Genomic DNA, 15123 nt, shown 5'->3' on the forward strand with positions numbered 1-15123 from the left:
GCTACCAGGGGTCCAGTTGTCCTCACCCAGGGTTCTGGGGACTTGATGCTACCAGGGGTCCAGTTGTCCTCACCCAGGGTTCTGGGGACTTGATGCTACCAGGGCTCCAGTTGTCCTCACCCAGGGTTCTGGGGACTTGATGCTACCAGGGCTCCAGTTGTCCTCACCCAGGGTTCTGGGGACTTGATGCTACCAGGGGTCCAGTTGTCCTCACCCAGGGTTCTGGGGACTTGATGCTACCAGGGCTCCAGTTGTCCGGATTTAAAATGAAGCAAACATAGAACTAAACGTTCCTATGATTGATTCCTCAGAGTTACTACAGGGCATCTTCAAAATCTTTGTGTGATAGGAACTTGTTTCACATTTTTTATGTTAACCACTAGAATCCTTTAGCCAAAAATAGCCGATCTACAAGCTCACACCATCCTCACGCTATTTTTAGATCGGCTATTTCCGATAGATAAAAATCATCTAATCATATTTAGCTTATCAGAAATGACATTTTAAAATATATTTTCATGAACGGAAATGCCAGCTTCCATTACACGCCGTTCAGGAGCCAGACTCTACAGTATATAGCATTCGGAGATTGTGGAATAGTTGCCTGGCTACGCGAGACTACGCTCCTAGCTAACATCCTGCTGTGCATGCCAGTCATCCTGAATGCTGGCTACACGTATGATTATTATTAATAATATTTATGTTATTATCGTTATTGTTAACAGGACAGCGTTCTGCTGCTGGCTGCTAGCTAACATCCTCCTCTGCATGCCAGTCATCCTGTACACTGGCTACATGTATGGTTATTTTAATAATATTTATATTATCATTAATATATTATTCTTCTTATTGTTAACAGGACAGCGTTCTGCTGCTGGCTGCTAGCTAACATCCTGCTGTGCATGCCAGTCATCCTGTACGCGGGCTACATGATGCTAGCTACGGCTGCGTTCATCTTCTTCTCCATGGCTTCCTTCTCCACCATCATGAACCTCCCCACCTGCATCTTCTCCATCGGAGTCTCCACCTTCCAGACGCACTACAGCCACTCCTTCTGGCTGGCCCTGGCTACAGGTAACCTGCACTACAGTACAGTACAGGACAGTACAGTAAAGTGCAGTGCAGAGCAGCACAGCACAGCACAGCGCAGCACAGCCAGCGCAGCGCAGCGCAGCGCAGCACAGCACAGCACAGCACAGCTCTCAATGGTCTGGCACCTTCGTACCTCTATGACTGCCTGCATAGATACGTTCCAAACCGCCCCCTCAGGTCTTCTAGTGCTGACATGCTCAATGTGCCGAATATGACATATAAAAAATAGTGTGAAGCAGCATTCTGCTTCTACGGACCGACAGCTTGGAATAAACTCCCACTACACCTAAGACAGGCAGCCTCTGTGGATAGCTTTAAAGCACAGCTCAAGACCTATTTCTTTACTCTTGCTTTTAGCTGAATGTTTAAATCCCTGTGCTGTTATTGAAGTCTGCACTGTTCTGAATTTCTTTTTTTTATGGTAGAGTCCTTACTGTTTTAAATGTTCTTTAATGTTTTATGATTTTATTTGTATTTTCTGCTTCATTGTAATCATGTGTTGCAGTTGTTCTATAGACAGCGGCCCCACTTCGGGTAAAGTGCACTTTTAACCAAACCGATTCGGCCACGAATCGGCGGCGGAAAGCGTCGGTTGCCGACAGGGAGATCATCGGCAGGTTTTCGGCAGCGGGTCGGGAACGCTATCGACCAGTATCGACAGAAAACTGGAAGACTGGACTTGCTCAGTTTTGTAGAGTCGCCCCTGGCCGTCGGTAGGATGGAGGGAGTTGTAGAATGGACCATTAGTTTGCTACTGCTGCAAAACCAAGCCAAAATAAGCCAGAGACATTTTCCCGTCGCACAGTTTTACTAAATAGCATATTCACAATCTCATCTCTCAATTTCCTATACCAATCAACTCCAGAGCAACGCTAGTAATAGTGCTGTGTTGTTTTGGTGAGAAGAGGAAAAAACACCGCATGGAGGAAAAATCTCCGCTTCCCCCATCCGGTTGCCAGATTCTGTGAGTGAAACAAGCGACCAGGTCTATGAAAACAAGACCGAAAGAAAATGACCAGTTTCACCTATTGAGCTCTATTACATTAGCTATTTTCTAAAAGAATGTTGAAAGCAAGGCCAAATAAGCAACTACACTTCAAAAACAAGCCCAAACAAAACTAGCAACATTATAAGAAAACAGGATCAAAGTTGCTTATAACGAGCAGACTTGGCAACGCAGTGCGCATGCGCACAACTGCATGCAGTAACTATAGTCGGAAAAAAATGTGCTTAGTTTTTTTGCAGTTCTTTGCAGTTCTTTGCAGTCTGTGAACAGTTAGAAAGAGTCTCCTGTAGTATTTTCGGTGTGGAGGCACTTTAATGGTGTATTCAGTGATAATGAAAGTGGCCGGGGGTCATTGTAGGTCGTGTATCAAGATGACAGATATGTATAAAGTATATTGTAGGTCGTGTATCAAGATGACAGATATGACTCACAGATGAAGTATATTAAAGTATATTGTAGGTAGTATATCAAGATGACAGATATGTATAAAGTATATGTATAAAGTATATTGTAGGTCGTGTATCAAGATGACAGACCTTACTGGCCTTACAGTGTGGAAATGTTTAGTTTTTTATAGATTTTTTACACCATTATAATGTTCTCGACCCAATCACTGAATATCAGTAGGCCTACGTCTCCAGCTTCAGGATATGTATGATACTGATTTACTACGAGACTGTGGCATTTTATGAGTTCAGTAGTTTACAATCTAGGCATTTAGCAGACGTTCTTAATTCAGAGCGACTGTGGTTCTCAAAACTTTTATTTTGACCATCATAACTAAACATCATAACATAACTACGGCCATACTCTACCCTGATTGGTCGAGGACTGGCTGGCCACCTCTGAAAACCGAATCTAGCTATGCTCGTAACACAGGCCATGGTGGAAGTCCTTATATGGTCAGCACACATTCTAGTGAGGAGAATGAATGGAAAATGTACCAAAAGTTGTTGACTACTGAGGGCATAGCCTTCTTTTTTGTGTTCTAATAAATAATAAATAATAAAGTGTCCCATGAGTTTAATGTTGCCTTTTTAAAGTGGCATATCTGTCATCTTGATACACTACCTACAATATACTTTATACATATCTGTCATCTTGATACACGACCTACAATATACTTTATACATATCTGTCATCTTGATACACGACCTACAATATACTTTATACATATACTTTATACATATCTGTCATCTTGATACACGACCTACAATATACTTTATACATATACTTTATACATATCTGTCATCTTGATACACGACCTACAATATACTTTATACATATACTTTATACATATCTGTCATCTTGATACACTACCTACAATATACTTTAATATACTTCATCTGTGAGTCATATCTGTCATCTTGATACACGACCTACAATATACTTTATACATATCTGTCATCTTGATACACGACCTACAATATACTTTATACATATACTTTATACATATCTGTCATCTTGATACACTACCTACAATATACTTTAATATACTTCATCTGTGAGTCATATCTGTCATCTTGATACACAACCTACAATATACTTTATACATATACTTTATACATATCTGTCATCTTGATACACTACCTACAATATACTTTATACATATACTTTATACATATCTGTCATCTTGATACACGACCTACAATATACTTTATACATATCTGTCATCTTGATACACGACCTACAATATACTTTATACATATACTTTATACATATCTGTCATCTTGATACACGACCTACAATATACTTTATACATATCTGTCATCTTGATACACGACCTACAATATACTTTATACATATACTTTATACATATCTGTCATCTTGATACACTACCTACAATATACTTTAATATACTTGATCTGTGAGTCATATCTGTCATCTTGATACACGACCTACAATATACTTTATACATATACTTTATACATATCTGTCATCTTGATACACGACCTACAATATACTTTATACATATACTTTATACATATCTGTCATCTTGATACACTACCTACAATATACTTTATACATATACTTTATACATATCTGTCATCTTGATACACTACCTACAATATACTTTATACATATACTTTATACATATCTGTCATCTTGATACACTACCTACAATATACTTTAATATACTTCATCTGTGAGTCATATCTGTCATCTTGATACACGACCTACAATATACTTTATACATATACTTTATACATATCTGTCATCTTGATACACTACCTACAATATACTTTATACATATACTTTATACATATCTGTCATCTTGATACACTACCTACAATATACTTTAATATACTTCATCTGTGAGTCATATCTGTCATCTTGATACACGACCTACAATATACTTTATACATATCTGTCATCTTGATACACTACCTACAATATACTTTATACATATACTTTATACATATCTGTCATCTTGATACACGACCTACAATATACTTTATACATATCTGTCATCTTGATACACGACCTACAATATACTTTATACATATACTTTATACATATCTGTCATCTTGATACACGACCTACAATATACTTTATACATATACTTTATACATATCTGTCATCTTGATACACTACCTACAATATACTTTAATATACTTCATCTGTGAGTCATATCTGTCATCTTGATACACGACCTACAATATACTTTATACATATCTGTCATCTTGATACACGACCTACAATATACTTTATACATATACTTTATACATATCTGTCATCTTGATACACTACCTACAATATACTTTAATATACTTCATCTGTGAGTCATATCTGTCATCTTGATACACAACCTACAATATACTTTATACATATACTTTATACATATCTGTCATCTTGATACACTACCTACAATATACTTTATACATATACTTTATACATATCTGTCATCTTGATACACGACCTACAATATACTTTATACATATCTGTCATCTTGATACACGACCTACAATATACTTTATACATATACTTTATACATATCTGTCATCTTGATACACGACCTACAATATACTTTATACATATCTGTCATCTTGATACACGACCTACAATATACTTTATACATATACTTTATACATATCTGTCATCTTGATACACTACCTACAATATACTTTAATATACTTCATCTGTGAGTCATATCTGTCATCTTGATACACAACCTACAATATACTTTATACATATACTTTATACATATCTGTCATCTTGATACACTACCTACAATATACTTTATACATATACTTTATACATATCTGTCATCTTGATACACGACCTACAATATACTTTATACATATCTGTCATATTGATACACGACCTACAATATACTTTATACATATACTTTATACATATCTGTCATCTTGATACACGACCTACAATATACTTTATACATATCTGTCATCTTGATACACGACCTACAATATACTTTATACATATACTTTATACATATCTGTCATCTTGATACACTACCTACAATATACTTTAATATACTTGATCTGTGAGTCATATCTGTCATCTTGATACACGACCTACAATATACTTTATACATATACTTTATACATATCTGTCATCTTGATACACGACCTACAATATACTTTATACATATACTTTATACATATCTGTCATCTTGATACACTACCTACAATATACTTTATACATATACTTTATACATATCTGTCATCTTGATACACTACCTACAATATACTTTATACATATACTTTATACATATCTGTCATCTTGATACACTACCTACAATATACTTTAATATACTTCATCTGTGAGTCATATCTGTCATCTTGATACACGACCTACAATATACTTTATACATATACTTTATACATATCTGTCATCTTGATACACTACCTACAATATACTTTATACATATACTTTATACATATCTGTCATCTTGATACACTACCTACAATATACTTTAATATACTTCATCTGTGAGTCATATCTGTCATCTTGATACACGACCTACAATATACTTTATACATATCTGTCATCTTGATACACTACCTACAATATACTTTATACATATACTTTATACATATCTGTCATCTTGATACACGACCTACAATATACTTTATACATATCTGTCATCTTGATACACGACCTACAATATACTTTATACATATACTTTATACATATCTGTCATCTTGATACACGACCTACAATATACTTTAATATACTTGATCTGTGAGTCATATCTGTCATCTTGATACACGACCTACAATATACTTTATACATATACTTTATACATATCTGTCATCTTGATACACGACCTACAATATACTTTATACATATACTTTATACATATCTGTCATCTTGATACACTACCTACAATATACTTTATACATATACTTTATACATATCTGTCATCTTGATACACTACCTACAATATACTTTATACATATACTTTATACATATCTGTCATCTTGATACACTACCTACAATATACTTTAATATACTTCATCTGTGAGTCATATCTGTCATCTTGATACACGACCTACAATATACTTTATACATATACTTTATACATATCTGTCATCTTGATACACTACCTACAATATACTTTATACATATACTTTATACATATCTGTCATCTTGATACACTACCTACAATATACTTTAATATACTTCATCTGTGAGTCATATCTGTCATCTTGATACACGACCTACAATATACTTTATACATATCTGTCATCTTGATACACTACCTACAATATACTTTATACATATACTTTATACATATCTGTCATCTTGATACACGACCTACAATATACTTTATACATATCTGTCATCTTGATACACGACCTACAATATACTTTATACATATACTTTATACATATCTGTCATCTTGATACACTACCTACAATATACTTTATACATATACTTTATACATATCTGTCATCTTGATACACTACCTACAATATACTTTAATATACTTCATCTGTGAGTCATATCTGTCATCTTGATACACGACCTACAATATACTTTAATATACTTCATCTGTGAGTCAAAAGTGCTAGCATTGGAAATCTAAGTTTAGGTGGTCGCATGGTACACACATCATGGACGCATCCCTTGAGGTTTTCAATACCCAGATACGCTTGTCTCTTATGTATAATTAGGCTGTTTATTTTTGGAAAATGATCGCATCTCGCTTCTTCCAAATGGAGTCTTTTCACTCTGTAGTTGAAAAAGTTGGGATCTTCAAAGTCGGCGCTCATAAACACACAGCAGTAAAGACAGTGATGTCACTGAAAAGCGACAGGTTTTCTGTTTGCCGTTTCCCCTCTTCTCTTATGGCTAACCCATTCAAGTGGCAAATTAAACGTGACACACATGTATTTAGCAAACAAGAAGATATGTTGTCAGGGTCAGGCCATACATTTGAAAACATATTTTTATTTAAATCAATATAGTCTTCAGTTCATGTAGGATTATTTTAATATTAGGCTAACGACAGTTGAATTGCAGTGACTTTCTATGGGCTGGCTTCAGTGGCTTGCAGTTCACCGTTCTCCCTTACCCGAAGCGGGGCCGCTGTTTCAATTGTGGGCTTGAATTTGTAGGCGCCCGTGTGTCTCTATGTATGGTCATAGGGGGAGTGGTCATCCTGTTTGACCTGGTCATGTGATGTGTTGCAGGATGTCTGTTTGGTCATAGGGGGCGTGGTTTAACTGGTCATGTGATGTGTTGCAGGGGGCGTGGTTTAACTGGTCATGTGATGTGTTGCAGGTGTTCTATGTTTGGTCATAGGGGGCGTGGTCATCCTGTTTGACCTCCTGGTTCCAGAGAAGGTCAGAGCAGCCTTCAGCGTTGCGGTGGACGGTGATGAAGAGGAGGAGGGGCTTTACGGTGAAGGTTACCTCAACTCCCTGTTCCTGGATGGACTGACCTCTACGACCTTGACCCCTGGACTGACCTCTACCACCTTGACCTCTGTGCATGTCCCTGTAAGTTCACAACCTTTGACCCCAGTACACACAGGTCACAACCTTTGACCCCAGGCAGGTCCCTGGAAGCAGTGGTGTAAAGTAACTAATAAGTAAATTCACTGTGAACAGATTTGTGTCTTAGGAATGCCACAAATACAAAAAAGATCAGTTTTGGGGGTGAACGACTCCTTTGAGTGACCAAGTAGGAGATGTCTGCACGCTTCAGCCAGCAGTTATTGGTAGAAGGACTCGTTGGTGCTCAACAAGAACAAACTATATCAAAAAGACATTACCTGGTCACTTCAAAAATGACTACCCAAATAAAAATGATGGAGCACTCAACTGGTCTGCACGTTCATTTATTAGAGCGGCTCTACAGACCAGTTGAGTGCTCCATCATTTTTTCCTTTGAGTGACATTTTAGGTGTTTTTACTTTCTTCAGTATTTACCACACCTTTATTCTGGGGCGGCATAGCTCAGGGGTAGAGAAACCGTTATTAGAGCACGAAGGGTTCCCGAAAGGTTCCCAGTTCGAATCCGGGCTCCCCCTGAGTGAATGTCGAAGGGTCCTTGGGCAAGACTCTGAACCCCTAGTTGCTCCCGGTGAGCTGGTTGGTGCCTTGCATGGTTTCCTCCGCCACCGGTGTATGAATGTGTGCGTGAATGGGTGAATGTAATGCACAATCTATGTAAAGCGCTTTGGATAAAAGCGCTGTATAAATGCACCATTTACCATTTATTCTCCCTATGAGGAGGTTCTGACAATGCATTACAATGGGAACAGAGTGGTTTGCTTCCATTTGCGGATTAAAAAAATAAAAACTCCATTCCCATTGAAATGTGTTGGTGGAATCCCCCTCATAGGGAGAATAAATGTATGGCGTGATCAATAGGGATGTAACGACATAGTAACTCTAAGGAGGAGTTTAATTACTTTTCCTTTCCATATGTGTGTAATCTCTGGGTTCATGTCAAGGTGCAGGTTTGTCAATATACAATGTCCATGTATTTGGCAGATAATCACTGTGTTTACTTATTTATATCCATAATAATACATTTCCCTTAAAAACCTGCACTATCCACACCTTTCACACAGATTTAATTTCTTTGCTAATAGTTACTATATCGATTTTAAATAATTAAATCAAATCGCATCACCATGAATGAACCAATATCGTCCATGTATCGTATTGTCAACCATGTATCGTGATATGTATCGAATGATTCAAATCACTATTAAAATGTATCGTTACACCCCCAGTGATCAATGATCATGCCCTGACACTACTTTTACATCTCAGTGGAAATCGTTGTACATTTTACTCCACTACGATTATGTGAAAACTTTGAATTACTAGTTATACATATAACACATACATTAACCACTTCAGAAATGTATACATTTCGGCCATTCGAAAATAGCAGATCTACAAGCTCACAATGTGTCAGGTGTGCCTATCGGTGACCTGTAACCATAGTTCTGAACTTTAGATCTCAAAGACCTCTAACTGTGACAACTACAGTGCTGAACTTCAGATCTGCTATTTGTTATTCACAGTGTTTGTTTTTTTATGTTTCAGGAGAATATATGAAGACCAGACCTCCCTCATATATATATATATATATATTCATATATATATATATATATATATATATATATATATATATATATATATATATATATATATATATATATATATATATATATATGAATATATGAAGACCAGACGTCCCTCAACTGTTCCTCATACTTGAAAATATGTCTTTATTTACTGCCGAATGTATTACATAAGAATGATAATGTAATGATGTAATATGTATTACATAGGAATGATAACGTAATGATGTAATATGTATTACATAGGAATGATAATGTAATGATGTAATATGCATTACATATGAATGATAATGTAATGATGTAATATGTATTACATATGAATGATAATGTAATGATGTAATATGTATTACATATGAATGATAATGTAATGATGTAATATGTATTACATATGAATGATAATGTAATGATGTAATATGTATTACATATGAATGATAATGTAATGATGTAATATGTATTACATAGGGAATGTGATTTTCTGAGCCTGCACATAATGTATATAATTATTGTCTTTTGTAAAAAGAAATGTAAATAATAGAACACTTTTTGAATGATAATGTTCCTGATTCATTTGTACAAAATGAACTATGAATAGTTTGTTCTGAATGAATAATAATGAATGACTAGTTTGTTATGAATTAATGTGATGGTTAACCCATTAAGTCCTGAAAAATACTTACCAATGCATTCTAGATCCAAATGGAAAGCACTACCATTAGCTGACATTATAATACATTTGGTAACGCTATGAACTGTGGGTAATTCCTTTGTCAAAGTCTGCATCGATACTGAGACAACTGAGGACAACTTTGTTTTTTTTACAACAAGGGTTAATATACTCTTTTACCGCTATCTACGTTAACGCTCGCCCCATTCAGGCGGGTTACTGTTGCCAAAATGAACAGCCGTTCGTTCCTTCTTTACCTTGTTTGATGACTGTAAGCTGATGAGGGGTCGCGTGGCTGTGTACAGTAAAAACAGCTCCCGTAACGCTGCTCTCAAATCTCCACCACATAAACAATAATGCATGGCTAAATCACTTCCTGGATGTTTCCTGTGGATCTGATCTAGAGGATGCATTTCTATGGACCTGATCTAGAAAATGCATTTCTATGGACCTGATCTAGAGAATGTATTTCTATGGACCTGATCTAGAGAATGTATTTCTATGGACCTGATCTAGAGAATGTATTTCTATGGACCTGATCTAGAGAATGTATTTCTATGGATCTGATCTAGAGAATGTATTTTGATGGACCTGATCTAGAAAATGTATTTCTATGGATCTGATCTAGAAATGCATTTCTATGGACCTGATCTAGAGAATGTATTTCTATGGACCTGATCTAGAAAATGCATTTCTATGGATCTGATCTAGAGAATGTATTTCTATGGATCTGATCTAGAGAATGCATTTCTATGGACCTGATCTAGAGAATGCATTTCTATGGACCTGATCTAGAAAATGCATTTCTATGCGCTGAACTACGGGGTGAGGGAAGGATCATTTGCACATTCATTCATTGCATGTGGCTCCCCCTGCAGTCAGTTTGGCTCCATTACAGCTGCCCCCTGCAGTCAGTTTGGCTCCATTACAGCTGCCCCCTGCAGTCAGTTTGGCTCCATTACAGCTATAATTGAGTATTTAAAAACAAATCTTTGGGAAATTAATGCATGGATAATTTTCTATAACATCACAGAGGTAAGCTACTTTGATGGCAGTAGCACAAATAAATAAATAATAAATAAGGCAGTAAAAGAGCCAGAAATAAAAAGTACGTCATGACATCACAGGTCATCTCACATTTTGGGTGACTATAGCGATTTCAGTATTTTGATTTCAGTGGGTGGGGGCATGCGTACAAGTGACTAAATAGGTATTTTTAGACACAATAAGCCGACAATTTCTTTGTTACCATTTACACCAGCCGTCACAAGTCACATCTGCCCATGAAAGATTGCAGTGCATTTTGGGAATGGGCTTATTGTGTCTAAAAACACATATTTAGCCACTTGCATGCATGGCCCCAACCTGTCCTGGGGGCGTGGCCCCAACCTGTCCTGGGGGCGTGCCGTGCATGCAAATCAAAATTGTTAAAATCACTAAGATGATAGAAAGCAGTGAATGAAAACATGTTAGCACTCATCTTTTCTTTAACTCATTCTGTGCCTATCCCGAACATGTTCGGCTTTATTTCAATCCAATACAATTTTTTTTGTATTAATTGACTTACCCTGAGCTGCTTGTAGAGTCGTGGGTGGTCCTGGCTCGTCCTACGCTAGCCAGTTAGCCATTTTACATGGTCCGACGATATATTCCATTAAAAATGGTTTAAAATACATTTTTGAGCCCCCCAATGTTCACCAAATGTTCAGCGCCGCTTCCGGAACGACGTCCAGTGTGCCTATCCCGAACATGTTCGGCTTTTTTAATGAAATGAATAAAATGATCCGAGGCCTTCTGAAGCCTGAGCCTAAATTTAAAATCCAGTGTTCCAAATCCGGGGGCCGCCATGCCGGCCGTTAGCCGCGAACGGCGCCGCGAATCGCCGCCGAATCCAATGAAAAACCACATCTTTGGAGGCCCATATCTCTGGATTGTGTTTTTAGGGATGTGGCGCGAGGTTTATTTACGGCGAAATCGCCTAAAAATGATCTTTTAAATGACAAAATGCTAATAGCTATTCTGTAGCCATTTTCATCCGGGACCTTTCCATGACGTGCACGAACGTGAGCAAGTGCGTCACTGCAACGTGAGTCCCCGGATGCTAATGCGCTCGCCTATGGGACAAACCCTGGCATTCTTTGGTGCCCTCTAGGGGCTGGCACTGGAAGCGTTAATTAATTACAATCTCAGATATGAACCCTTTTGGTAAAAAGAAAACAAAGTCCTTTAAAGGGGCGGGGCCTGAGCCCTCTCTGACTTTATACCCATTTCAATCAGAACAGCCCTCAATCCTTCACTGACTGCATACACATTACCCATTACCATACCAGACCATACCATACCATACCAGACCATACCATACCATACCATACCAGACCATACCATACCATACCAGACCATACCATACCATACCTGACTTTATACCCATTTCAATCAGAACAGCCCTCAATCCTTCACTGACTGCATACACATTACCCATTACCATACCATACCATACCATACCATACCATACCAGACCATACCATACCATACCATACCATACCTGACTTTATACCCATTTCAATCAGAACAGCCCTCAATCCTTCACTGACTGCATACACATTACCCATTACCATACCATACCATACCAGACCATACCATACCATACCAGACCATACCATACCATACCATACCATACCTGACTTTATACCCATTTCAATCAGAACAGCCCTCAATCCTTCACTGACTGCATACACATTACCCATTACCATACCATACCATACCATACCATACCAGACCATACCATACCATACCATACCTGACTTTATACCCATTTCAATCAGAACAGCCCTCAGTCCCTCACTGACTGCACCTTAGTCACTGAGTCGGTAAGGGAGAAGATTGGAATTGAGCCTATAAATATGACAACTTCAGAAAAGAGGAAAAAAAATGCTTGATTTCTTTTTTTGTCACTTTATATATTTCAATAAAACAAAAAAGCAAGATGTAGCATTCAGCAGTGACAGTGTATTCTGTATATTGGATAATAATAATACATTCATTTTATTCCATGTACATTTTGGATACATTCTTACACCATATGAGGTCACCCTTATACCATATAAGGTCGTGTTTGCAGCAGAGTGTCTTTGGCCTCCAGCATCGTCGTAGTAAAGTATTATAGTTTGACCAAGAACATCAACCAGGTCTTCAGCAAGATCTTAGACCAGGTCTTCAACAAGAACATGAACCAGGTCTTCATCAAGAACATGAACCTGGTCTTCAACAAGATCTTAGACCAGGTCTTCAACAAGAACATGAACCTGGTCTTCAGAAAGATCTTAGACCAGGTCTTCAACAAGATCTCAGACCAGATCTTCAGCAAGAACATGAACCAGGTCTTTAGCAAGAACATCAACCAGGTCTTCAACAAGATCTTAGACCAGGTCTTCAACAAAGTACCTAGAACCCTTAGGGCTCTATATTGATTGTCTTCAGTAGCAGCTGTTACGCCGTAACGTTAAGGCCTGTCCATTCTGTCTCTGACCACCAAACCTTTCGTCGGAAAGGTCTGGTTCAACTACAAAATGACGTCACTCGCATCTTTTGAAAAAGCATTACCCAGAATTAGGGTTCGGAAAGCTGCACGCCGGAAATTCTGAACTCTCAGACGAAAAGATTGGTGGTCAGAGACAGTATGGACAAGCCTTTAAGTCAAGGCATAAGAGCTGATACTTAAAGGCCCAGTTCACCTCTGGGACAACCCTATCTTATTGTATTGTTGTTTGGGACACGATAAGAGCTGATACTTAAAGGCCCACTTCACCTCTGGGACAACCCTATCTTATTTTATTGTTGTTTGGGACACGATAAGAGCTGATACTTAAAGGCCCACTTCACCTCTGGGACAACCCTATCTTATTTTATTGTTGTTTGGGACACGATAAGAGCTGATACTTAAAGGCCCACTTCACCTCTGGGACAACCCTATCTTATTGTATTGTTGTTTGGGACACGATCAACACAAGAGTAATTTTTTGTGTTCAATCGTTTTTTTTAGATATTTTAGTATTTCAGCATGACTAGTGATGCATTTTGCATCATATGATGCAAAATGCATCACTATTACATGCTGTCCCAAACAACAATAAAATAAGATAGGGTTGTCCCAGAGGTGAAGTGGGCCTTTAACAATCAAAATACTGCCCTTAGTTCCTAACACTCAGTACCCTAGAACCCTAAGGGCCCTTAGTGTAGTAGAGTACCCTAGAACCCTAAGGGCCCTTAGTGTAGTAGAGTACCCTAGAACCCTATTGGGTTCTTAGTGTAGTAGAGTACCCTAGAACCCTAAGGGCCCTTAGTGTAGTAGAGTACCCTAGAACCCTAAGGGCCCTTAGTGTAGTAGAGTACCCTAGAAACCTAAGGGCCCTTAGTGTAGTAGAGTACCCTAGAACCCTAAGGGCCCTTAGTGTAGTAGAGTACCCTAGAACCCTAAGGGCCCTTAGTTTGTTCAGGGTCTTTAAAACCCATTTAGACCTGAACGCAAATCTGTGTCAGATTTGAACCACTTTAACCTTTATTTTATGCTTTAACTATTAAAAAATAGCAGGTCTACAAGATATGCTATTTTTGAAAAATCTTGAACATTTTGTGCAAGTCTTTGAATATCTTTGACCCGATTCTATAACTGTCTTCTAAATACTTCTTCTAAATCAGTGGTTCTCAAACCTTTTCATGTCAAGGACCCCCAAAATTACATGTATTTGGCCACGGAGCCCCATCTCAAAATATGTTGTTCCAAGGACCCCCCAG

General features: G+C 37.7%; 1 protein-coding gene across 1 annotated transcript in view; it reads left to right on the forward strand.

Annotated features, from left to right (window-relative positions):
• Positions 1 to 13799, forward strand: part of duox2 (dual oxidase 2) — a gene marked incomplete at both ends in the record, with an annotated part of 28728 nt that extends 14929 nt beyond the window's left edge. The window contains 4 exons of the mRNA XM_080736221.1: positions 860 to 1074; positions 7850 to 8067; positions 11211 to 11275; positions 13451 to 13799. Of these exons, the coding sequence (XP_080592347.1) occupies positions 860 to 1074; positions 7850 to 8067; positions 11211 to 11275; positions 13451 to 13799 (847 nt within the window). The remainder of the gene's footprint in view (positions 1 to 859; positions 1075 to 7849; positions 8068 to 11210; positions 11276 to 13450) is intronic.
• Between the last annotated feature and the right edge of the window lie 1324 nt (positions 13800 to 15123).

Source organism: Nannobrachium achirus, assembly GCF_963921795.1.
Source record: "Nannobrachium achirus genome assembly, chromosome: 11".
Classification (NCBI taxonomy): Eukaryota; Metazoa; Chordata; class Actinopteri; order Myctophiformes; family Myctophidae; genus Nannobrachium; species Nannobrachium achirus.